At 36.9% G+C, this 25,503-nt stretch overlaps 1 protein-coding gene across 1 annotated transcript in view; it reads left to right on the forward strand.

Annotated features, from left to right (window-relative positions):
* LOC5568197 (receptor expression-enhancing protein 2) overlaps window positions 1-25,503 on the forward strand; it is a 44,311-nt gene that overhangs the window by 13,303 nt on the left and 5,505 nt on the right. Inside the window, 2 exon segments of the mRNA XM_021855025.1 lie at window positions 10,628-10,854; window positions 10,922-11,039. Of these exon segments, the coding sequence (XP_021710717.1) occupies window positions 10,628-10,854; window positions 10,922-11,039 (345 nt within the window).

Below are 25,503 nucleotides of genomic sequence, written 5' to 3' on the forward strand. Positions count from 1 at the left end.
AGTCGTTTTTTCCATCATTTTTTCATCTTCGCATTTCTATCACCAGCATGCTGATGGTGACGATTTTCCACGGTAGGAAGATAGAATAATACGATCCGTGGGTATCTGCAGTGGATTTGACCTCTTCGCAGCAAACTTTCACGAAATTAAATATGATTCGAAAAAAGTACTAAGTCCAAACTGTAAACAACAGGACCAGTACCTGTCAAAATTGATGCGTGACGTCACAGTGCAGTGGAGTATATTTGAGCCCATTTCATCATCTACCCGATGGGAAGGGAAAGGGAAGCGAAAGTTGGAAAGAAATAGGAATGGGGTCCCTTGGAGAGGGAAAATCGCATAAACAAAATGAGCACATTAAGCACAATGGGTAACAACAGCACCCTAAATACGGGTTAAGAATAATAGAATGTCCTGAAGATTCAGGCTGCTGAAATCAGGTTGATTTAACTATTAATTTACTTGGTAAACAGTAATTGCAATGCAGTTGCGCGATAACTGGACAGTGATACGAAGTTCCATAATCGGAATTACAACTGTCAAACACAAATGAGTTAGCACACTGCATGTTTGCCACGTGATAGCAAGGCTGGTAGCGAGTCACTTTTTAGTGACTTGGTCACTTTTTTTAAGCCAGTCACTTTAAAGTCTCTTTTTTGAAGCCATTTCAACTAAAGTCACTTTTTTCGTCAAAAAGTCACTTTTTTCAACTATTTTGAGCTAAATTTTCGAGAGAAAATTATGAATCAGCCTTTTTTAAATTTAGGCTAAGTTTAAATTTAACTTAATGTCAGTATCAAAACTTTGATTCATGGTTGTTTTTTTTTGTGAAAAAAGTTAATCTTTCATAGAGTGCCACTTAGGGTTTCAGTGCTAGTAATGGACCCCTTAGTAGCTGAAATTCATTCTAGACGCTTTTCCGCAATGATATCTCAGACGCATATACGTTTTGTGGAGTCTAACAACAAATTCAATGTTTTTACTTCATTTACGTCAATGAAACATACAAAATCATTCGATTTTTCCAGCGATATATGCATTTGAAAATCTGTTGTCCGAATGCCTATTATGGACCCTCCCGGGGTCCATAATAGGATTGTTTACAAATTTGACGTTGCGTATTATGGACCCTCCATTTGATTCCCATGTAATCCGGCTCGCTGCCGACGAGCCTATTATGGACCCACCTGGAAATGCGTATTATGGACCCTCTTGTGTGGTTTCATTTACAAAACTGTTCAAATATCTGTATTTCTGGACAAACATTTGAAAAGGGCCCAAGAGGTCTTGAGCCTTTTATCAGAAACGTTGCTGTTGAGCCCTTTTGAGCCCGCCCACGCAAACTAACACCACTATCAGAAAGATTGGTGTTAGCTCTTCCTGATAGTGGTATTGATGAGCGTGATCGAGTTGAATCGGGTTCATCAGCATCTTACAAAGCCAATGTTTACCAATGTCGATGTGCCCTTTTGAAATGTTTGTCCAGATTTATGCGTCTCAAACTAAATATTTTACCTGAAACTGCTGACTAACAATCTAATCGAAGTTCCCCCGGTGGATTTTCATAGGAATAAAGTTGCTTTGAGTGTTAATTTTATGTTTTTCTGTAGGGGGTCCATAATACGCAAAGGGTCCATAACCGGCATCAACTCCCTAATTTGTAATAGTATCTAAGCTATTATTAGTATGTTGTAAGTTCATTGTTGTAAAACTTTAGTATTCTTTTTGAAAATCTGGTGCATTCTCATTTAATAGGATTTTTTGTATCTTGTGGTGTTAGATATTTGTTTTCTATTGTCGAACACTACGGTTTAAAATATGCATCCTAATTATTCTCTTTGTCTTCGAAATTCGTTTTATTAACCAAAACTTCCTAGTGTGGAGCACATTAGCTCCTTAAAAATTTACAAAATCCTATAAAATAGGTATTTATACTAAAATGCAAATTCAAGAATAATTATTTAATGTTATATTTGCGAATAAAAAATTATCATACCTCTTAGGTCAGTCTTTTTTCGCAAACCAAACCTTTAAAAATGGCCGAATAGAACTTCGGTAGAGTCTACTTCCTTTTTTCAAAGCTTTTTGAGAATGCTTCCAAAGCATATAGCCATGGATTAATACGTAATACAGAAATGCTTCATAAAATGTATCGTTTTCGATGAATCGCTCATGAAATCGTGCATGGTTTCTTCAAAGAAATGTGGGGAGTCGGATCCTCTTCTTGGCACTTTTGATTCACTTCGGCTGGAGGTTTTTAGAAAGCCACGCAGTTTATATTTGACAAGGCTCTTCTTCTTTCTGACATTACGTCCTCACTGGGACAGAGCCTACTTCTCAGCTTAGTGTTCTTATGAGCACTTCCACAGTTATTAAGCTTACTGTGCCGATGACCATTTTTGCATGCGTATATCGTGTGGCAGGTACGAAGATACTCTATGCCCTGGCAAGTCCAGAAAATTTCCAACCCGAAAAGATCCTCGACCGGTGGGATTCGAACCCACGACCCTCAGCTTGGTCTTGCTGAATAGCTGCGCGTTTAACGCTACGGCTATTTGGGCCCCTTTGACAAGAACATGCGCGATATTAAACTATTATATTATATTATTATATAGTTTATGACAATTCGACTTTATAGTCAATATTCCCCAATACCAAGTGGATCATGAAAGTGTCATTGATTAAAATATTAGAAGCTTTGTGCTAATACCTACTTTCAAAGCATAACTCAGATGAATCAAGCCTATCGTCTTTATGCTAAATGCCTATTCGGAGAAATGTACCTCCCATTTAACTTGCTGATGGAAAATTTTAATTTCACTCAGGCTTGATTCAACTATTTGTTCACCCTTAGTCGGCGTTCGAAGGATGCGTCTATAATAGGGGAAGGAAATGCTTATTTTAAGACCATACAATGACATTTTTTCAAATAACTCCCGGCTAGTTTTCATGTTTTATGTTAGTACGATATGCTACATTCATTCATGGTAATAAAAGTCATATCATATGCCAGAAAAGTGCGATAGAAAATTAGGTCCAAGACAAGGCTAGGTATCGGGGCAAAATGAACATTTGTAAGAAATTTAATGATTCCAAAATATTTGATGTCTGTCAGTCGTTCCGATGTGTAAAGGGCTATCCCTCTATCATAAGAGCTAAAAAGAGCCTTTTTAGGTTCGTTATTTTGCTTAAAAAATAAATTCTCCCACCGTCTTGCTTATAATGTAAGCATTAAAATGACAATTTAAAGTAAAGAAAAACTTAAAGTTAAAGGACAATTGAAGCAAAACATAAACTTTTTTACCGTCTAACATTTCAAATGCAATACAGATTTCATGCAGTGTGTGAACTTTTGATGAAGTATGCATATTCTCAGAGATTGAAGGGGTATCCATTTCACCCCGGGTGTTCATTATGCCCCTAATCCCCCTACATTGGTTTTAAGCATCATATTCGATCTTCCATCATCATTTTTAATTTGAAATATTGATCGATGGCCAAATATTAAACTTTCCGTAATCTTGACCTAGTTACACTAATAGAAAGTATCCTTCTGTGAATATTATATTTGATCCAACTTCATGTATAGGCTAATAATTCTTATTGACTTGAAGTATTGGAAACAGATCGACACATTTTACAATGAATTCAATTTAAGCGGTTTTCAATATATCATTTGTTGGGAGTGTGAAAAAAAAAATTTCACATGTATACCAAATTCTTTTTGAAATTTACATTACAAAATGAAATTCTTTGGTAAAAAAGACACAAATGGTGATCTTCTTCAAAGTATCTTTCTAACACTTTGAAATGGTTGGAAATCTACTAAAAAAAGGATTATTTGCGTAAATGCTAACTTCTCTGCTTAAAATTGTTGGCAATATCTGGAAATTTTGGAAGTACAATAAAAATATACAAATTTAGTAGTCAACTAGACCTACTACCTGTAGTAGATCATATTGGATATTCCCTTCTTCATCGCAAAGCAGTGTAGTAGAACTGAAATAAAACTAATTAAGTTTTGATTTTCAAGTCACTTTTAGTCACTTTTTCCAGAATCGGAAGTCACTATTTAGTCACTTATTTCACAAATCTGGTCACTAAAATAACATTTTTCGGCACTACCTTTTGCTACCAGCCCTGTGATAGTTGAGTTTGCAGTTGCCAATGATCTGACCAATATACGGAGCCACAAATCAACCCAACCTTGACTTTATTTAACGCAATCCGGCTCTTCCGTGGGATAACCCAAATTTGTGTTAACGCTCAACGCTCCGTCATCGTAATCATCGTCATTATCGAAACTTCAAAAGCAGTTTTTCTTTTCAAAACTGAAAATTATTCGATGAAAATGTGTTCACTGTGTTTCATTTGGAGAATACAATACGGTGAACACATTTTCCTGAAAATTTTCTTGATTTTGAACGAAAAAACTGCCTTTAAAAATTCCAAAATCAATGACGAATCCTGCCCCCTTAACTGACATATACCTACACTCAAAATAATCCAAACGTCATTGTTACGTAGAAACATACGTGATTTTTTTCCCATCGCACTTTTCACGTAGCTCTTACGTAAATCATAGGTAGCCCAGAATGAACGCATGAACTTTGGAAGTTCGTCCATTCCACCGTCGCTAAACGTAAGAGCTACGTGGATTTACCGGTAGCCTTTACGAAGCGTTTCAAAGGTACCTAGATGGTTTTACATTAAATTTAACTGTAATGAAGACCAATCTTATTTCTAATAGGCTTTGGAAGAAAGCTAATTCCCAATTGGAAAATGTAAACAAACTTAAAAGATTCTGATATTTTTAATGTCAATCTGAGCATTTTCCCCAATTTTGCGAGTTTGGTCTGTCTTGTAGCCTTTGCGTGCTATAATTGATAGAGGTTATAAATCAGGTATAAAATAAGAAGTATTGCAGGGATTCTTCGGTATTCGAAGCATATTTACCTTGAAATCAATCTTGCACAGTGCAGCAGCAGCAGCTTCTGAAGTTCTTCAAAAATCAAGCGGGCGCCATCTTAGGATTTGAGCACAACACCGAATGTACATGCAGATGCAGATATCAAAATGAACTTAGGCACCTACGTGAATTCCACGTAAGTGCGATAGGTAACCTCAGTAAACTTGAAGAGCACTTTGCATCAGGTCGAACAGGGTGCTTATTACCTTGATATCTTGAGGGCTACAGCCATTGCTGGGCGTATTGTAGAACTCCATCTTCGTCGGTTTTGGGCGATACTTCTCCAGTTGACCCGAACGTTTACAGCCACCAGGTCCTCTTCCACTGCGTACAGCCAGCGTATTCGTGCTTCAATCCGTCTAACATCACGAACAAAGTAGACAACTCGTCTGCGATCCGAACGCTTGATTTCGAACCATCGAGCGTACCACGTATCAGCCTAATTAGTTTCGCCGGAAAACCATTTTCAGATATTTATTTATTTGCTTCATCTTCGACTTGGAAATCGCACCGACTGTTGAATAGACTTAATCCTATTCTTATAAATTAATTTACTAATATTAAAGTCGAACACATTACACACTTGATTGAACAGTCTACAACATATAGCAAAAGGATTATTCAGTCCGTAAATAGTGCTATGGCCAGGAATCAACAACAGTTGGCGATTTCGAAGCTAACGAATGGGAACGTGTAGTCTGACATTCTCCAGAAGGCTGAAGTCAATGTTATTTTTGACAACGTCGAAAGTAAACAGATGTTGAAGCATCACTCGACGACTCGCTAACGACTGCAGACCGATTAGTGCACACCGATTTTCGTAGGGCCGGATCATTCCGAGGTAGAAAAAGAAATGCAAACCTTAGGAAGTGTTTTTGAACTCTTTCGATGCGTTCAATATGCACGGCGTGGTACGGTGCCCATATCTGGACTCCGTATTCGAGTATGGGTCGAACTATAGCACTGTACAGTGATTTGAGAGCATGCACGTTATCGAACTGCGATGTGTTCCGGCGCAGGAAGCCGAGCATCGCGTTGGCTTTAGCTGTTGTCACCGAGATGTGTTCGTTAAATCGAAGCTTGCCATCAAGGATTACTCCAAGGTCCTGGATCGTTCGAACCTTTTCCAGCGACGTGTTATCCAGAGAGTAATCGAACGAGATACTAGACTGACGGCGGGTGAATGTAATCACCTTACACTTCGAAATATTCATCTGCATTCCATTTACTTCACACCAAAGAGATACGATTCTGATATTGGCTTGCAAAGCACAGCAATCCAAAAGCGATTTGATGACACGGAACAGCTTCAAGTCATCGGCGTACAGTAGTTTGCTAGAGTTGAGGGTCTCACATAGATCGTTGATATACAGGATGAAAATAAGTGGCCCAAGATGGCTGCCCTGTGGAACTCCAGAGGGGATATCAAAAACATTTCTCGAAAACTTATTCATACAGACTCAAGTCAAAAAAGTATACAAACTTACTTTATCGATCCTACGTGTTAAGCAGGCGGAATTCTACACGTACCGCTCTGTACCAACTCAACTTTTAGAACGTTTAATATCCGGATTTACAAAACGACGAAAGTAATATTTTCAACTTTCGCAACCTAACCACTACTTTCGCCGCCCCGCTGTATGGAGAGACAAAGTGACTTAACCACGAATCAAATCAAAACACTACTTGAGCCGATTTTACACTGGTAGAAAAACGTCGAAAGTAACTGAATGAAACGGCTTATCATTTTCTTATAATTATTTTTGTGGGAAATAATAGAAACTACCTAGTTTTTGAACGTGAGCTGAGTGTATGCAAAATTTGAGCGAAGTACACGGCAAAAAAAAAAATGTTTAAAAGGTGATTCATTTTAAAAACAGTTTTAGAAGATAGATTGTGATTTTTCCTAATTAATTTTCTCAAAACCGTATAAAAGTTACTTACGTCGATTTGAAAAAGTAATCGAGATTTGATCTTGCGTCGTGCACTTTGACGAAAGCTTTCTCGATGAGAGATAGGACTTCAGCCATTGAATCACCCAAAATGGCAGACCATGCCGGCTCAGCTTTTCAATAGCTAGTTCATGCGGCACTTTTTCGAATGCTGTAGCAAAGTCAATGTAAATGGCATCGACCTGATTGCGTTTCTCCAGATGGTTGATTATAGAATGAGAATATGACATAAGATTTGTCGTCGTTGATCGTTTTCTGACAATATTTTATTATCTGCCTCAGCTCATTTCTCTTCACTAAGCCGTACGCCGCCTTGAAATCAATAAACAGATGGTCAATCTGAAAGTTATATTCCCGGAATTCATGTAGGATTCTTCCTTAGCCCAGTGGTTAGAGTCCGCGGCTACAAAGCAAAGCCATGCTGACGATGTCTGGGCTCGATTCCCGGTTGGTCCAGGATCTTTTCGTAAATTTTCTTGACTTCCCTGGGCATATAGTATCATCGTACCTGCCACACGATATACGAATCCGAAAATGGCAACTTTGACAAAGAAAGCTCTCTGTTAATAACTGTGGAAGTGCTCTTAGAACACTACGCTAAGTAGCCGGATTTGTCCAATCCCAGTGGGGACGTCAAAGTCAAGAAGAAGAAAAATCTAGGTTAATTCGCTAGCTAGCGGACTTTGGGGCAAGTGTGCCATAGGGGCAAGTGTGCCACCCCTGCTTTTCATAAAAACTACAATATATATTTTTTCTTTGAGCTTAACAATATGTTCCTTCATAGTTCACAATATGATAATCAAAATATGATGAACATTGCTCTATTTTACACGTATTTACATCGATTTTTGCAAAGACAACCAAATTTGAGTGGATTTTTATAAGATTTCGTTGTTTCCAAATAGCATGGTAAAAGGTAAATTATTAACAGATTTTTCTAACGTACTGTAAATCGTGAAACTATTCAAATGTGTAAGTTATTGTGGCATTTGAACGAAAAAAGTATTTAGTTTTACATACAAAATCCAGTTTGGTTGAAATGTATAGTTATTGGGGCAAGTGTGCCACCTATTTGATAAACAAAAATTGTTGAAGTGAAATTTATAAAAATGTAAACATCATCAACAAAATCATAATAATAAACTAAAATGAGGCACCGGTAGTGGTTTCTGAAGTATAGTAGGGGAATAACTAACATGTTTTGCCCCCCAAAGTGATTTTATCTCAAAATATTCAATAATAACATGTTTTTCGGCTTATTAAGTACCGTTTTTCATATCTACATCAATATTTTACCGTTATTTAGTGCTGATCTAGTGTAATATTATACATATATGCCGTAATATAAGGGTACTACTTATATTGTATTGAATGGAGACAAAAATAATCATTTTAGTAATTCGAGTGAGTAATAGAGAGTTACGCATGTTTTGAACCTTGTTATAAAGCACCACCTTATTACGGTAAACTTAAAATATTAATATGAAATAAAGAAAATTTCATTACAAGTAGAATTACATGCGATGTTCATTCGGTGGCCGTCTTGCCCCATATGGGTGGCACACTTGCCCCATAGTGTCGAAAAATAGGTTAGTTTGGATGATATTTGAGAAGCTCCAAAACTAATACTTTTTGAAATTATTTTCATTTCAAATGGCACAGTGGTTATGAAAAGATGTGAAACTATCATCATGAGGCTAAATTGGTGGTTTTTATAAGTCTTGGGCAAAGTTAGAGAACAATTTGCTTAAGGTGGCACACTTGCCCCAAATTCCGCTAAACATCTGGTCCGTTGTCGAGCGGCCTTCACGAAAACCAGCTTGCTATTCGCCGACAAAGTACTCTTCGACCGGTCTCTCAGTCTGTTAGACAGGATGCGCGACAGAATTTTGTACACCGCATTCAGAAGGGTAATTCCTCTATACTTGGCATACTCCAGTCTATGCCCTTTTTATATATTGGGCGTATAAGGCAATCCAACCAGCCGGTGGTCATTTTTTCGTCCTTCGATATCTTCAGAAGTACTCGATGGATCGACTGGTAAAGCTCCACTTCCGTGCTTGAGAATCTTGACCGGGATCTCGTCCTTCTCAGCAGCCTTACAGTTCTTCAGATCGCTGATAGGCTTTTTAACCTCTCCTATGGTCGGTGGGTCCACAGCTTGGTCATCATCATCAATGTTCAACCTGTTTCTTGTTAAATTTCCATTTTCATCGTTCAGCAATTGCTGAAAGTGCTCCTACCATCCCTGGCAGCCCGTTCGGTTCATGCTTCCACATTTTTGTCGTGCTGCCTTTTCTTTCGGTGGTGGATTCGCTTTTCTTCAGCTCTCGCTGCCCTCTGCCGCTCTCTGTTCTATCGGGTACCGGCCACAAGCATACGGCTTCTGGCGACATTCTTCATATCTGTCACTCTCTGGCACTCTTCATCGAACCAAGTTTTATTAAGGTAGTTCAAAAATCGGTTTTTGCTCCACATCGCTTATTAGATTCTAGATCAAATTCTGCGTGTCCACCTGAAATTTGAGTTCATTTGGATGAAAACTGAGACTGCAAAAGCCATGGACAAACACTATGCCAATTTAATGAATTACTTGGTTTTCTCATACTAATTCTCATACAAACTTTGATGGGCTTGTGCAGTCTCAGTTTTAATCGAAATTAGCTCAAATGTTGAGAGGATATTCAGAATGTTAACTATTATCGAATGAGCTGTGTGGAGCAAAATCTTTATATTTTTTCAACAACTTTTTTTTTTTCAAATCAGAACGTATGTCAGCCAGCGATGCAAACTTGCGTTATGGTGCGTAAAAATTCCATCATCCTGTTGCCTTTATCACGAAATAATAATCTGTACAGAAAAATCGCTTTTATTTCTTACGCTCTTATTCCAGCACACGCTTGAAGTTAATGGAGAGCAATTGAACATTATTTACCGCTAAAGATAATCGTTTGTGTGATTCTAAGTATTAAATTTTAATCCTAAATGGTTATCTTCGATGTCTGGTTGTTTTTAATGCTCACAAGAAATTGTGTTTAACAGTCACGCGTCATGCAAGTCTGCATTACAATAACCAAACGGTCCTCATCTGAATTTATATTTATTTTATAACAATTTGTTCAAGTGTCAAATCTATAAAAATAAATGACGTATGTAACCACTTCAAGAATTAGAGGGAGGTCCCCCAGTACCGGACACAAGCTACTAAATTCATAATTTAAAAAAATATTGGTTTCATATGATCCTGTAACCCATTTATGATAAATGTATGTTAGTTGTTTCTCCGATTTGAGCTAGGTTTTGATTAAGCATGAAGAATAGAGATCGAAATTGCCACACAAAAAATTGCTTTCGCAGTGCTGCCGTTTACTGCTTCAAAGTTAATCGCAAATAATCTAATTTGTGTAACACTTTTTATTCATCATCGTTTCTTCTAATTTTCATGGTACGTATGCACCTTTTTTGTTTCATCATATTCACTAATGTAACTTTTATTTATTCCATGTAACACAATTATTGCAAACGTTTGAAGTGAGGAGGATGTACGATCCTCTCTTAATTGATGACTTTTTTTTTCAAAAATGTCTTCCTTCAAACTGTTACGCAATTTCACATACCTGTTATATTCCTCATTTATTCGCAAATTCGTTTTTCTCGTGAATTGTGTTATGTAACTTTCAATCGACCATCATGTTTCGTATATCAGGGCGGTGGCGGTTTGGTGCAAACGCTACGTAGAAGCTATAGTTTGAGCGACCTGTCGGAACCGGACACGCACCGCACCCAGGAGGAGATTGATGAACTGACCCGGCCCCAGAGGGTGCTGCGCTCTAAAAGTGCTCGATCCTCTTCCGGCGGTCGCCATGTGGAAATGTATTTTCCGGAGGTGGAAATAGCCGGGACACCACACCACAATCCACCACCGCCGTATAAGTAGGTTTCCGGACTGAAGTTCGACATGCAGCATAAATGATACTATTTCACTTTTTTTCCATTTTAGTTATATTCGATCCTCAGACGATATCAGTTCAGGATATTCGAGTGCAGAGCCAGGATTGAGTCGAACGGCTTCGATGAGTAATACCGTTAGACCACGTGTGAAATCTAAAACACGAGAGGTAAGTTCGACCGCTCTTCAAATAGAACATCTCTTTCACGAAGGATTTGGCTTGATACGAACAAATATCATTTTATTAGGTTTTAGCGGAAATTAAACTATTTATTGAATTCGTGTCAAGCCTATAATCTACCTGGTTATCGTTCTCTACACCTTTTTTGAAAATAAAGTTGCACGCTTCAATTATAGTCTTTCTTATTTTTCATACGCAAGGATGACGACGTTGTTTTCTATGATGGCACAGGCTCAGACCAATACCATGGCAATAGTTCTCAGTTCGTTTCTCCTTCCGCTACATTGACTGAAATTCCTTCCAGTCCCCTTCCAGCTATAACACAGGCTAGTTTTTCTCGGGAACCTTACAGTCATATGATTTACACAACACATGCCACTCCTTCCCCTTCACATTTCATTCCACCGGAAACAGATCAGAACTATGCATTATTTTTGAAATGGATGGAAACCCAGAAACAAAATGTTCCAAAAGAATCACTGACCAAACCAAACACGACAGAGGACATAAAAAGAACGAGTGAACTCCATGTTAAAGCTCCTTCAAAACAGCAAGACGAAGAAGAAGGAATAAAACTCGAGCAAACAGCTTCCAGTATCGAGGACACCATTCCTGATGAAATTCAGCTTCAATCAGGCATTAATCCCATCGAAGTTCTCTTCGAAGGCAATAACCTAATTAATAAATCAGAAGACGATGAGAAATCTATATTAGACTCTGTGACTGAGTTTGAGCAGAATGAACAAGTCTTTTCTGAGGATGTGTTCCGTGACACTGTTTCTGTTTCCAGTGAAGATGAGTTCTTGGAAATAGAATCGGAAGCTGAAATCGAAGTTGATCTTTCCGCTGATATACCACTTGTAGTTGACGAAACATTGATAACCAATGATATTGAATGTACATTTTCAAAGGAAATTAATGTATCAGATTTTATTGATACTACCCCAACGGTGATTGAAATTATGGAGAATAGTGCTTCGTTAGAAAATCCACCTGAATCAGTTAGTTTGACTTCTGAAAAAGATTTGATTACTGATTCTACGTTAAGCCACGATGAAAACTTGCATGTTTCAGATCAAAATCAATATTTGGACAGAGACTCCAAAGATGACTTTCCAAGCACATTATCAAAACGAACCGAACCGGGAAACACCCAATCACTTTCAGAATCTTCCAATCAGTTGAATATCTCTATATCTGACCTGACATCCTCGTCTTCATCTCTAGCACTCTCGGAAGGCAGCAGTCAGATGGATGATTTGGCCCACAAAAAGCCGTTGTCGCATGGAAAACGAAAAGCCCCTCCGGTTCCGATTTCCATTAAACCTGTGCAAATTACACCGATTCTAGAAACAACTTCTACCATTCCCAAACTTCCTGAAAGAATTAGTAAGCCACTGCTTGATTCCGCTACCGTTACATCAGGTTTATCGGAATCTCAACATAAAGCGTCAGCTTCAGTCCTTGACAAAGATAAAGAGAAGAAAACCAAATCAAAAAAGTTGATGAGTTCATTCACCGGCATATTTAAACACGACAGCCCATCTTCATCAGGGACTTCTAACACGAAACTCAACCGCGCACACTAAAGATTCTCTTCTTCCTAAAGAAACAGAAATCTGATATTTCCTCTATCCAACCCAAGATTTCCTACCGTGCTTGAGAACTATTGCTTGAAATTCCTTGTGTATTAGACGATCGAAAGGCACTAGTTTCTGTGGATTTTCTTCAGCTGTACGTAATTTTTTTTTTGTTTCGCTTGAGTTTTCAATAAGCTATGTGATGAACTACATTTTATGTTATACCTTAGTTTTCGCTTTAGTTTAGTTATTTTAATTTCTTTTATCTTTCAACATTGGTGATAAAACATAAAATAGTTTCAAATCTGCATGTGTAAAATGTAGAGCTATTTTTTTTTTAATTGTATACTTACTTGTATAACATTCAAGAATGTTATTGTGATGGTGAACATTGTGGTTTGTCTTGCCGTGCGGTGTTAATTAAATTTTAATTTACGTGTGAAATCAGCAGAGTGCCGCGAAGAAATTACAATCTGCGTGTGCCTAAAAGTGTTTGTGATCAGGATAAGTAGAAGACAGTAGTCTCTCCGTTGCCTGTTGTGTTTAAATTGAATTTAATTTCCCTCGCCACGGCTGCAAGTGACGGTGCCATAAGGCAATTTCGTCAGCAAGCTGTGGTTGAGTTTGTTTGTGCGGTATTGTTTCACTGTTTGTCTCTCTGTGTATCGTTGTGCGCTTTAACTCCTCGGTAGTCATTGCGGGGGGGATGGAGTGCGGGGCATGCAGGGGGGGGATTGCGATCAACGGGCTGCCATTGTTTTGTTTCCGATGCGAGAAATACTTCCATGCGCAGTGTTCCTCCGTTGAAAACAAGGCAGCAGCAAGGTTGATCACAGATAATGCAAATGTTTTTTTCAAGTGTGATGATTGCCTATCTCGTCCGAGTTGTGGTGAGCAGAACAGTAGCGTGTTTAATATCGGATCAATGGAAGAAGATATGAAGAAAATTTCTTCACTTTCGGATTCTATCGATGATATTCGAAACCAACTGGCTGCTCAGATAGGCAACGCGTTAAAGTCCGGTATGGAAGAATTGGTACAGAATGTTAACGGCACTCTTAATGAGGCTGTAAATAATATTGAGAAATTAATTAATGGCAAAATGGAAAATATGACAAGTTCATTTTTTCAATTTAATGCGGATAAAATGAAATTAGCTACAATGAAAAGTACGCGTGATGCATCTAGGTCGGTTCATTTGGAATCAACCTCTAGTGCACGGAAAAAACGGAAAATAAGTAATACAGATGAAATTGATGATTTTGATAATGACGATGTTTTTGAAGACGCGAATCCTTTTGTTACAGTAGTTAATAAAAAAGCTCGGAAAAGTAAAAGTAAAGGTCCTAAACCAAATTCACCAAAAAAAAGTGAGACTCGTCCGGTTATTGTGATTAAACCAACGTCCAATCAGAGCAGCGAGGACACTCGCAAATTTTTGTTTGAAAAACTTGATCCAAAAATACACAAGATAAGTAGCTTTAGAAACGGGAAAGATGGCTCCGTAATTGTGAAGTGTGCAACAGGATATAATGTTGATCTTGTGAAAAATGGCATGCAAAACGATCTGGGTGAAAACTACAGCGCTGTTGTCCCAACATCGGTGCCAAGATTGAAAGTGTTGGGTATGAGCTATAAATATTCCGCCGATGTCATCATTGACTATTTAAAAGGTCATAATGAAGATATCGCGATTAATGATGTGAAAGTATTAAATGTTTATGAAAATCCACGCTTCCGATACAAGCAATACAATGCCGTAATCGAAGTAGATGTTGATACGTATAGCTGTCTCTTAACTGCCAAAAAAGTTAATGTAAAATTTGATCGGTGCCTTGTAGTTCCCGCGGTTAGTGTATTAAGATGCTTCGAATGTGGAGAATTCGGGCACATGAGTACGAAGTGCAACAACAGCACTGCGTGCTCTAAGTGCAGCGGAAGTCACAAAACATCGGAGTGTACGTCAACCGTATTGAAATGTGTAAATTGTATAAAAATGAATAATGAACGTAACATGAACTTGAATATTAATCATCCAGCTTTCAGTAAGAATGAATGTATGGCATATAAGAAGCTATTTGATCAGAAAAAAAGCAGCTTGCATTTCAATAAATAGCAAACAAGTTCCAGTAGTAATGTGAACCAATTAGACATTTTGTATTTTAATATTGCTGGATTATCTACAAACTACGTTGCATTACGTCAGATTGTAGAGGAAAAAACGTCCATTTTTGGTACTTCTTGCGGAAACACATATTGTAGACATTGACGCATTTAATCAGTATAATATTCCGGGTTACAATATTGCTGCTTGTTTGTCACATTCAAGACACACTGGCGGAGTTGCTATTTATGTCAAAGAATCAGTTCAATTCAAGCTTCAATCAAACGAGGCGCATGATGGTAATTGGTTCTTAGGCATTACGGTTGTACGTGGCATGAAGATGGGTAATTATGGTATTTTGTATCATTCTCCCAGTTCAAGCGACCAGCGTTTTATTGAAATTTTAGAAAACTGGTTTGAGACATTTATAGATCCTAGTAAACTTAACGTACTTGCTGGTGATTTTAATATCAATTGGAGTGATGCGAATTCGAATCATTTGAGGCGTTTGGCTGAGTATTTTAATTTGAAACAAAAAGTTACCGATTACACTCGAATTTCCCGGCACAATAGAACAATTATTGATCATGTTTATTCTAATTTCGATACAGTAAACTCAGTCACATGTTCAGATTTGAAAATAACCGATCATGAAACTTTAGTTATAAATATTGAAGATAACAGTAGTATTCGAGATAATCTTGTAAGAAAAAAGTGCTGGAGGAAATATTCAAAACAGGCGGTATCAAATCTTGTTGAAAGAAGTATGGGTTTGCGTAATAGTGCGGGCAGTTTGGATCATAAAGCAGCTGTTTTAACGGAAATATTAAAAACCAGTACCAATAAGTTAGTTGAACAAAAGTTTGTATCTCTAGAAAACTCAAACAGCTGGTACAGTTTAGAGCTACTTCGTCTTAAACGCAAGAGAGATAAACTGTACAAAAAGTTTTTAAGGAGAAATAATGATAATAACTGGAGAAGGTACAAGTTAGCGCGAAAATATATATTCACAAACGTTGAAAAAGACCCGCTGTGAATATATTCAGAGGAAAATCGATCAGCATCAGAACAACAGCAAGGAGTTATGGAAAATTTTAAAGTCTTTATTGAAACCTAATAATTGTAATCCGCGATCCATAACTTTCGATGGCACATTAGAACAGTCAGAACAAGAAATTGCATGTAATTTTAACAAATATTTTGTCGATAGCGTTTCATCCAACCCGGGAGCATCATGACAGCTGCAGTACAACGTCAGTGTACCGAAAAATTTTGGTCCGTGGTACTGTCAAGCTCAATCAAATCATGGAGTAAGCTCAAAATAGGGCGTAAACTAGAACTATGCTGATGGACATAAAAAAGTTTTACAATTTTTGTTTGGCAATTGGAATATCATTATAAACGAGTAATCACCAAATTACGATTCTCTGAAAGGATTTGTACGGCCATCGGGAAGATTTTGTATGGCCCATGAGCGAGTTTTGGATAGTGGTGTGATGTGGTCCGCATGCTGTAAAGTTGCTTATAATAACCGATCCTATGTTCACGAAATTATTTTTTGACCACTTGGCAATTCAAACCAATACTAGTTTGTTAGGGATCGTTCAAATATTACGTAACATAACAGGGGAGGGAAGGGGTCTTTTGTAGTGTAACGGTCCAAACAATAAATTGAAATCTTCCATACAAAATCAGTTACTCCAGGGAGGGAGGGAATTTAAATTGGCAAATTTCTTCGTTACGAAATATTTGAATCATCCCTTAGATATTTATGAGGATTATTAATTTATGGAAAATTTACTGTAGTTATCCAGCTTTTAACGAGCGCTAATGGCTGCCGCCAACAGGCTTGCTTTCTGGTAGGGATTGGTCGATTTGACGTTTGGCTTCGGTCCGCTCAATATAAAACGACTCAAGCCAATCGTCAAATCAACCGATCCCTACTAGAAAGCGAGCCTATTTGCGGCAGCCATTAGCACTTTTAAAAAGCTGGATAAGCTGTAAATCAATCTGAGATCATATCCAGCTTTTTGTTTTGCGGTTTTGGACACTTTTATTCTCACACTCACCCCCAGATATCTAAGTTTCAATCAGATAAACTTATTGGATGAACTATCCAGCTTTATACGAGCGCTAATATCACCAAAAGTTAGCCCACTTTTATAAAAAAGGGATTCAGTGATCTGGCGTTTGACATGGGTCGCTTGGTATGGACTTATCCACCGGTGCACCAAATTTACTCAGTGCGTGAATTTGACACTTGACCGAAACACGTGGGGAGCATTGCCCAAGTAACACAACATGTCTCATAGAAATCACAGTGACTCCAATATGACTACTGAGAATGTTCTGTTTCATAGCGATAAAACTGTTATTTATACTTATACATGACTGGAAAAGCGCAGAAGGTGGAGCTTGTGCATCATATTTTTATTGTCAAAATTACGTATCATATGAGTTTAGGTATACTTAAATATGTATTCTACCTTTTTCAACAAACCATAAGCACAACAAAATGTTGATAACATTTGATATTGTAAATGTATTGGGAAGTCGACAATGAAAAATGCAAAAGTGTCAACATTGACAATTTTAATTACAGGATTACGGCTGAAGAAAACTGTTATTTAACAGTAAATTCATGTGCGAATCAAAAGTTATGGTGAAACATGCTTTGAAAAAACCAGCTCGCCTTTTTAAAATCGTTTGTTATACATTGTTTTACATCAGACCAAGTAAATATTTGAAAGTAGAGATCATCGGCTTTTACAAATTAATTCATCAATTTCGTTTTCTACTGAAAACACATCAATTTTATTAAACTATTTTTACCATCTTAAAAACTTGGAAGCAAAAATCATATATTGATGATTTTATTAAATTTATTTCCATTGGCAGACGAAAATATCAGATTCGCCCTTATTTCATTTCATGCCATTCGTTGTTTTGCATCCGTCAACAACGAAACAAATTTCCGATCTGCCATAGTGAAAAATCGTGCCGGCAGCGGTGGATGGCCCCATTGTTTACGTTGAATGTAGGTACGTGAAAATTGCGTTATCTGTCACTGCGCGGGGGGGTTGGTTTCATCGATCAACCAATCTATTGAGTTGGTTGCTGAACCTGACGAAATTAAACAGCCGGTTAATAGTAGATGTAAACTTGAATGTTTTCACCCGATTACATTTGATGAATTAAGAAGTATATGTTTTTCTTTAGATAAAACGGCTGGAGTAGATAATGTTAATGCTAGAGTTGTGCAAGATTGCTTTCATGTCATTGGACACAATCTGTTGGACCTTATAAATGAATCTTTGAGAACCGGGCACGTGCCACAGGTTTGGAAGGAATCTTTAGTGATTCCTATACAAAAGGTTGCTGGAACGATTAAAGCCGAAGAGTTTCGTCCCATCAACATGTTGCACACATTAGAGAAAATTTTAGAACTTGTTGTTAAAGGCCAACTGATAAAATATTTGAATAATAATAACTTGCTGATACCAGAGCAATCGGGATATCGAGAAGGACATTCTTGTGAAACCGCATTGAACTTGGTTTTAGCCAAATGGAAAGAAAAAATGGAGTGTAAAGAAACTATCATTGCTGTATTTCTGGATCTGAAACGCGCCTTCGAGACGATTTCTAGGCCCTTATTGTTGAAAAAAATCGAGCGCTTTGGAATTTCGGGTTCTGCATACAAATGGTTCGAAAGCTATTTGTGTGGAAAAACTCAACGGACTGTTTTTAATAATTCGGTTTCCAGTCCCGTGGAAAGTAATCTTGGTGTTCCACAGGGAAGTGTATTAGGGCCCATTTTATTTATTATGTACATTAATGACATGAGACGAGTTTTACGATTTTGTGATATTAACTTGTTTGCGGATGACACCGTGTTATTCATTGCAGCTAAAAATTTAGAACAAGCCGTTTCAAACTTGAATGAAGATTTGCGTTATTTAAGTAGATGGTTGAAGTTTAAACAACTGAAATTGAACATAAGTAAAACAAAATTCATGATCATTTCGCGGAATCGTAATAATGAACAAGTCTCTGTTGAAATTGACAATGAGGCAATTGATCGCGTTCGAGAAATTAAATATCTTGGCGTGATTATTGATGATAAGCTTAAATTTGCCACTCATATTAACAATGTCATCAAGAAAATAGCCAAGAAGTACGGTATTCTTTGTCGATTGAAAACGAATTAACCATTGCTAGTAAGATATTGTTGTACAAATCAATCATCTCTCCTCACTTGGATTTTTGCCCTTCCATTTTGTTTTTGGCTAATGAAACACAAATATCGAGATTGCAGCGCTTGCAAAATAAAATTATGCGCTTGATTTTAAGATGTGATAGACTCACTTCCTCACTTTTTTTGTTAGACGCTCTACAATGGCTGTCAGTGAAGCAAAGAATTGTTTATTTGACAATGGTGTTCGTTTTTAAAGTAGTCAACGGTTTGCTGCCTCGATATTTGTGTGACAGAATTGAAAGAGGAAGTGACATTCATAGATATAACACAAGAAACGCGGACGAAATCAGAACACCCAATTTTCTGCATGGTGCTTCACAAAACTCATTATACTACAAAGGAATAAATGTTTTTCAATTCTATGCCAATACAAATAAAGCGTGCAACGACTCTGTCACAGTTCAAGAGACTATGCATTTCACACGTAAAAGCTGTATTTTGAGCAGCCAAATGGTAATTTTTTAATAATGACTAATTTTGTATCTTGACGATGTTTTTACAAACAGATTATTTGATTGCATAATTTATTTGTTTTATTTCATTAGGGTATAGACAAACTATTATGTTCACCCTGATGATGATAATGGATTTTTATATTGTTGACGTAGCTTTAGCTTAAAACCTATTTTTTTGTGAAGTCTACAAAAGTTTGAGTCTCGCGCGCCGGTATACAGGTATAAATGACTATTTTATGATTTGTAAACAAAATTGGACAATTGCACTGTTGAAGGATTCTTTGGATTATTAGTAGGCTCGCTGGTTGAATGTCGGAAACTTCTTGAAAATGCGAATGTTGTCGATAGTTTTGAAATCGTCTGCGGAGTTTTCAATCCTGACAAGGTTTTGGATTTTGTTGGAATTTCATGATCACTGGTTATGCTTATGAACATCTGTGGTTAAGATCAATGGTGTTTACAAAATTTATTTGTTGCTGTATAGCATGAAAATTTCTATGTTATTTATATCTGTAAAAAATAATCAGACCGTTTTCGTTTTGCAATATCTGATTAAATTGATCATAATAATTATCTTAAAGATATATCGTCTAGCTCAAACCTTTGTAGGGGTATGTGGCGGGACCATCATCATCATCATCATCATCATCATCAACTTGTTATCGTTTCGATTATTAATAAATTGTTCCAGCAAATTTCGTACCAACATGCAGTTTACTGTTTCAAAAGCTTATAGTGACATATTAGTTTTTCTTCCTAGTTTTCAGCCTTTTTAAAATATTTTTTGCAGAGCAGAGTGTTTCGCATTTTAATAGAAATATGCCTGAGCTCTGTTTGAAGATACTATTCAAATTACTAATCAGCCCGTTTTGTTCTTGTGTTTTTCCAGTTCTTCGGACAGTGGTTCTATTCATTACATCCGTTTTTACTTTAAAATTTCATGATTTTGTTATGAATTTAGATGTTTATTGGGTACTTTTTGGAGATGTAATCAATAGAAATTGCTAAAAAGCTAGAGCTAAACAATTCGCAAGGGCTCAGCAAAGCAATAGTCAATTATTTTATATGTTGTACATTGCAATGTGCAAGTATGAATGTCCCAATTTTAGATTCTTACAGCACACACGCGAATATTCACGCTTTTCGATTATAACATCTTTTTTTTTTTGCACTAAGCTACAAGTGACACTAGCCCAAAGTGACAATTCTCATTTTATTTTTCAACTTTTATTACGTATTATTATGCAGGACTCAATTACCCGCCAGTTCCATTAACTGGCCCTCGATTATACTCGGTTTGACTATTCTTTTAATAGATTATGCATGTTGATTAAGGGACAAGGATGGAAATCTAGTGATCATGACAAAATCCACGATACATCGCGATTGTTCTTTATCGTGCGATCATAGCAACAACGATTAACCTTTTGTCGTTAAGATATCACAACAAAATACGCTCCGCGATTAATGTATCGTTCTGCGTGTGGGCTAGCGATTAAGTGTTCGCGAGCCATAGTTTTATCATTCTGAGGATTGTTCCATTATTATCTGTTGATTTCTTTTCGGATATATTGTTTGCGATTCTAAAATCATTCGGGCATGGTTTTAACGAAAATAATAGCGCGAATACGCCATGATTCAAGTTGATCGCTACTTGTAACATTATCCGATAAACTCTTTGTCCCACGACAAACATTGCATCGGATGCTCCTTATGTCGGTGCAATGCGCGCTTGGTGAGGTTTTCAAATCATGCTGCTGCAAGAGCGACGGCCCTCTTAGACCGTTCGGATACCGTGTTGTTTGTCGCTAGAGACGATTTTTTTTCCATCCTTGTTAAGGGAGTTTGCTTATAGATCTTCTTCTTCTTCTTGGCATTAACGTCCTCACTGGGACAGAGCCTGCTTCTCAGCTCAGTGTTCTTATGAGCACTTCCACAGTTATTAACTGAGAGCTTTCTTTGCCAAAGTTGCCATTTACGCCATTTTCGATGTACCAGATGAATTTGATTATCACAATTAGGCTGATACAAATATTAATTTGCTTTTATGTCCGAGACCACTTGGAAGGTACGAGGGGGGGGGATAAAAATAAATAAGGAACAAACAAATAAAAATGAAAAAAAAGTTATTTTTTTGAATTTTTATTTTTAACGATAGATGTTAAACTTTTTTCAATCGACCTCGGGATCATTATTTTATCTGTTTTTTAATTTAAAAATTAAAAAAACCTAACTGATGTCAAAAAATATGATGAATCTTTTTTTTTTCTCCCCTTCAAAATTTTCGGATTTTTGAAGGGGGGGGGGTGACATAAAAGAAAATTAATATTTGTATCAGCCTTATTATGATAAAAACGCTTGAAAAATTATGGAATTTTCCTTTGTTTTATGCAAATAAATAAGAAATCGCTGCTTTGTGTGAGAAAACTGTGAAAATATAAGACAACAAGTCAACTCAAGCATGTTTTCAGCTGTTCAGTATTTGTCTTGTTCAGTAAGGACAATGGAAATTCGCGGTAAAGTTCTCGCTTAAATTATGATCTCACCCTAAAAGCTATTGGTAACCAAGTAGGGTAATTGATCCATTATTTGTGGGTGTTCCTATAGTTGCCGGTAGTGCCATTTACACTGAGTATATTGAATTAGCTGCAGATCCTACATTGTCAATCGACGTATTGTCTTATTGATACACGGAATAGCCGAAAACATCGTCCACATTGCTTCAAAATTGATAAAACACCACCAAAAACTGCTTAAACTTTTATCGCTTGTACCAATAGTTGCGGTAAAGTGTTCCTATAATGGAGGATCCCATAAGAAAACAACGGGTACCCCAACTATAGGAACACAAATTAAATATTTACCTCAACTAGTGGAGGTATAATTTTTCACTGACATGCCGATGGTTACTGCGATGAAATCAATTTTTTCATTAAGTGAATGGTCGTTACAAAGACATATTAAAGACCTCCATGTCCTTTGCAGTTGCTCAAAATTTTATGGCTCATAAGGTAATCTAGAATGCCGTGAAAAGTGTACTGCGATCTGTCAAACTTGGGTACCTTTTGCACTGCCGAGGGACCAAATGCAGTACTAGAAGTGGTACCCAATTTTAGCCCGAGTGCAACGGACCTGGTCGTTACTTCCCATTACAATAATAATATATACATTTATTGCGCTACTTGAATTTTGAGGGGTTAAATTAAGTTGAACCGTGCTTAGTACCTCCACTATTGGAACATTTACCCTATGCAGCAATGCAATGGATTTACACGTTATTTTACAATGCTACCATAGAAGAATCCCCTTCTATCTCCCAGTGGTGATAGTTTTTATCTGTGACCATTCATTTGCTTGCAAACAACGAGCTACACACTCGGTTACCAATGGCTTTTAGGGCTAGATCATAAGTTATCCGAGAGTTATTGAAATTTCACGGCGCTAAAACAAAACTTTCGCGGCTTTGTCGGGGGGACGTGGACCATATTTCACATAAAAATGCATATGTACGAAAAGCCAGTGCGACATTTTAATTCGATCACAAGTGAAATTTGTTTCATTCATTGCATTGTACGTGGTATATTATAACATCAAAAATAAGTCTCCCCCCACGATGACAACAAACAAACGTCATTGCTCACTCTTAGACTAGCATGATGTCTTAGCCAAATGATAAGAAAACTTAAAAAAAAAATCATTTGTACATGAAAATCGAGTTTAGTACTATGCAAGTACTAGAGTTTGTATGAGTATACCCCATTAGGCATAAAGACGTTAGGCATAAGGACGTTAGGCATAAGGATGTTAGGCATAATGGACGTTAGGCATAAAGACATTAGGCATAATGGATGTTAGGCATAATATACGTTAGGCATAATGGACGTTTGGCATAAAATAACTTGCGCGTGTGTCATTTGAAACTCGTCTTATATCGAAAAATTTTCGGGCCCATTTACAAATTCAATTATGCTGATGGGGTGGGTATCTGTCCTTAAGGTGTGACAGTTCATAAAAAAGTGCGATGTTCATACAAAAAGCGTTACGAAAGGGTAGATTGATTGGCTGGTATTAAATTACTGTTTTCGGTGCTATGAAATGTGACCATGAACCAAATGACAGATATGGAGGAAAATCGGTTGTCATTTTTTTGTTATCATTCTAAAATCCAGCTCAATCCATTTTTGTAGTATCAATTCAAATTTGCGATGTGCAATCAAAGTGTTATTTGTTTCTAAAGATGTTTGTTTTAATGAGTATATGACATTTTTTTTTGTTACATTTCTCTTACATAATTGAGTTAATTCTAAAGAAGGGAAATCTTCCATATAAATATTAATACTTATATTGCAAATGAGTACCTTGAAGACAATAATCGAGAGGAAAGTGAAGAATTTATGTTATGATAGGTGACATTATCTTTAGCAATAATTTTCTGGTAGTATGACAATTATCTTCTTGGCGTTACATTGCTACTTCGAGTCTGCTCGTCAATTAAATGTAGTGAGAACGGTTCCTTTGCTACTTGTGCAAACAGTTTTCGATGATTTTCAATAAATTTCCTCGATATTCGTCGAGTTTGAAAATTAAAATTTGATTAGATATTTATTTTAATTACAAAAGTCAAGTTCTAATGCAACATAGCACAGTATCCAGCTTTAAACATGGCGTGCATTTGGGAGAAAAATGATATTCCCAATGTTATTGCATAGAGCTCCAACAACTTATTTGATTACCCAGTGTTAGGGGCGGTCCATTAATTATGTAAGGGTTTATGGCGGGAGGGGGGGGTTTGAGATTTCTTACGCGCCATACAATTATTTTTAATATTCATACAAAATATCTTACTATGGGGAGAGGGGGGGTTTAAAAACCTCGAAAATTGTCTTACGTAATTAATGGATCGCCCCTTACTCATAATCAATCAACAGCAAGTCGAAACGAAAATTTCGGATGGAAATATTTACATCTACAATTCCAAAAACTATTAGAAAAATAAAAATACAAATAACAACATATATTGGAAGAAGGTGATTTCTCAAACAGTATTTTCCTCCAACCATTTAATTAACCGTATAAGTATAAAGAAAAGCCTATGATTCAAAGAAGGGAAAATGTATGATGGAAATATTAAAAGCAATAATGACATTAATGTCTCGAAAGAACAGCTTATTTATGGAAGAAGGGAAATTTTCTGATTAAGCCATTAGCAGCACTAACTACAATAATTTTGTTGACATCAAAACTATAAAGAACAGCCTTCAATTTAAAGAAGGGATAATCTCTGATGAAAAATTTGCCAGTTATATGTGTAGAACCAAACCCAAAAGATGAGCAACAGATCATGTACAGCGTCATTCTTATTCTTGGCTTTCTCATTTGTGCAAGATACACGATTATGCTTCATGGCCAAGAAAGTGAAGAAAACGAAAAGATCCTGGATTGACTAGGAACCGATTTAAGATACCATCAGCATGGCTTTGCTCTATGGTTAGAACTCACGCCACTCACGCTGAGGAACTGGGATCAAATCCCAACCCCGAGATAGTCACTTATGACGTGAAAGTCATAGTTACGACTTCCTTCGGAAGCGAAGTAAAGCCGTTGGTCCCGAGATGAACTAGCCCAGGGCTAAAAATCTCGTTAATGAAGATAGGAAAAAAAATATCAAAAAAGTCAATACACTTTTCCAGTGAACGATTTCTATTTTCATTTTGAAAATTATGCCTATCGTCCATTATGCCTAACGTCCATTATGCCAAACATCTATTATGCCAAACGTCCATTATGCCTATCGTATTTATGCCTATCGTACTTATGCCTAACGTCTTTATGCCTAACGCACAAAAACGCCTGGGTAGGACAGCCAAAGGGTTGTCTTACCCATGATTCAACAAACAAAAAATTAAATTAATGCTTTAGAAATTTCCATAGTGATTTTATTAAGAATACTTTCAGGGTCCTTTACAAGGATGTCTCCAGAAATTCTTCTAGATATTTCTCAACCTATTCTCCCACAAATTATTCCAGCGATTTTTTCAAAGGATGCTTAGAAGAATTG

This window comes from Aedes aegypti, chromosome 3 (genome assembly GCF_002204515.2).
Source record: "Aedes aegypti strain LVP_AGWG chromosome 3, AaegL5.0 Primary Assembly, whole genome shotgun sequence".
Lineage (NCBI taxonomy): Eukaryota > Metazoa > Arthropoda > Insecta > Diptera > Culicidae > Aedes > Aedes aegypti.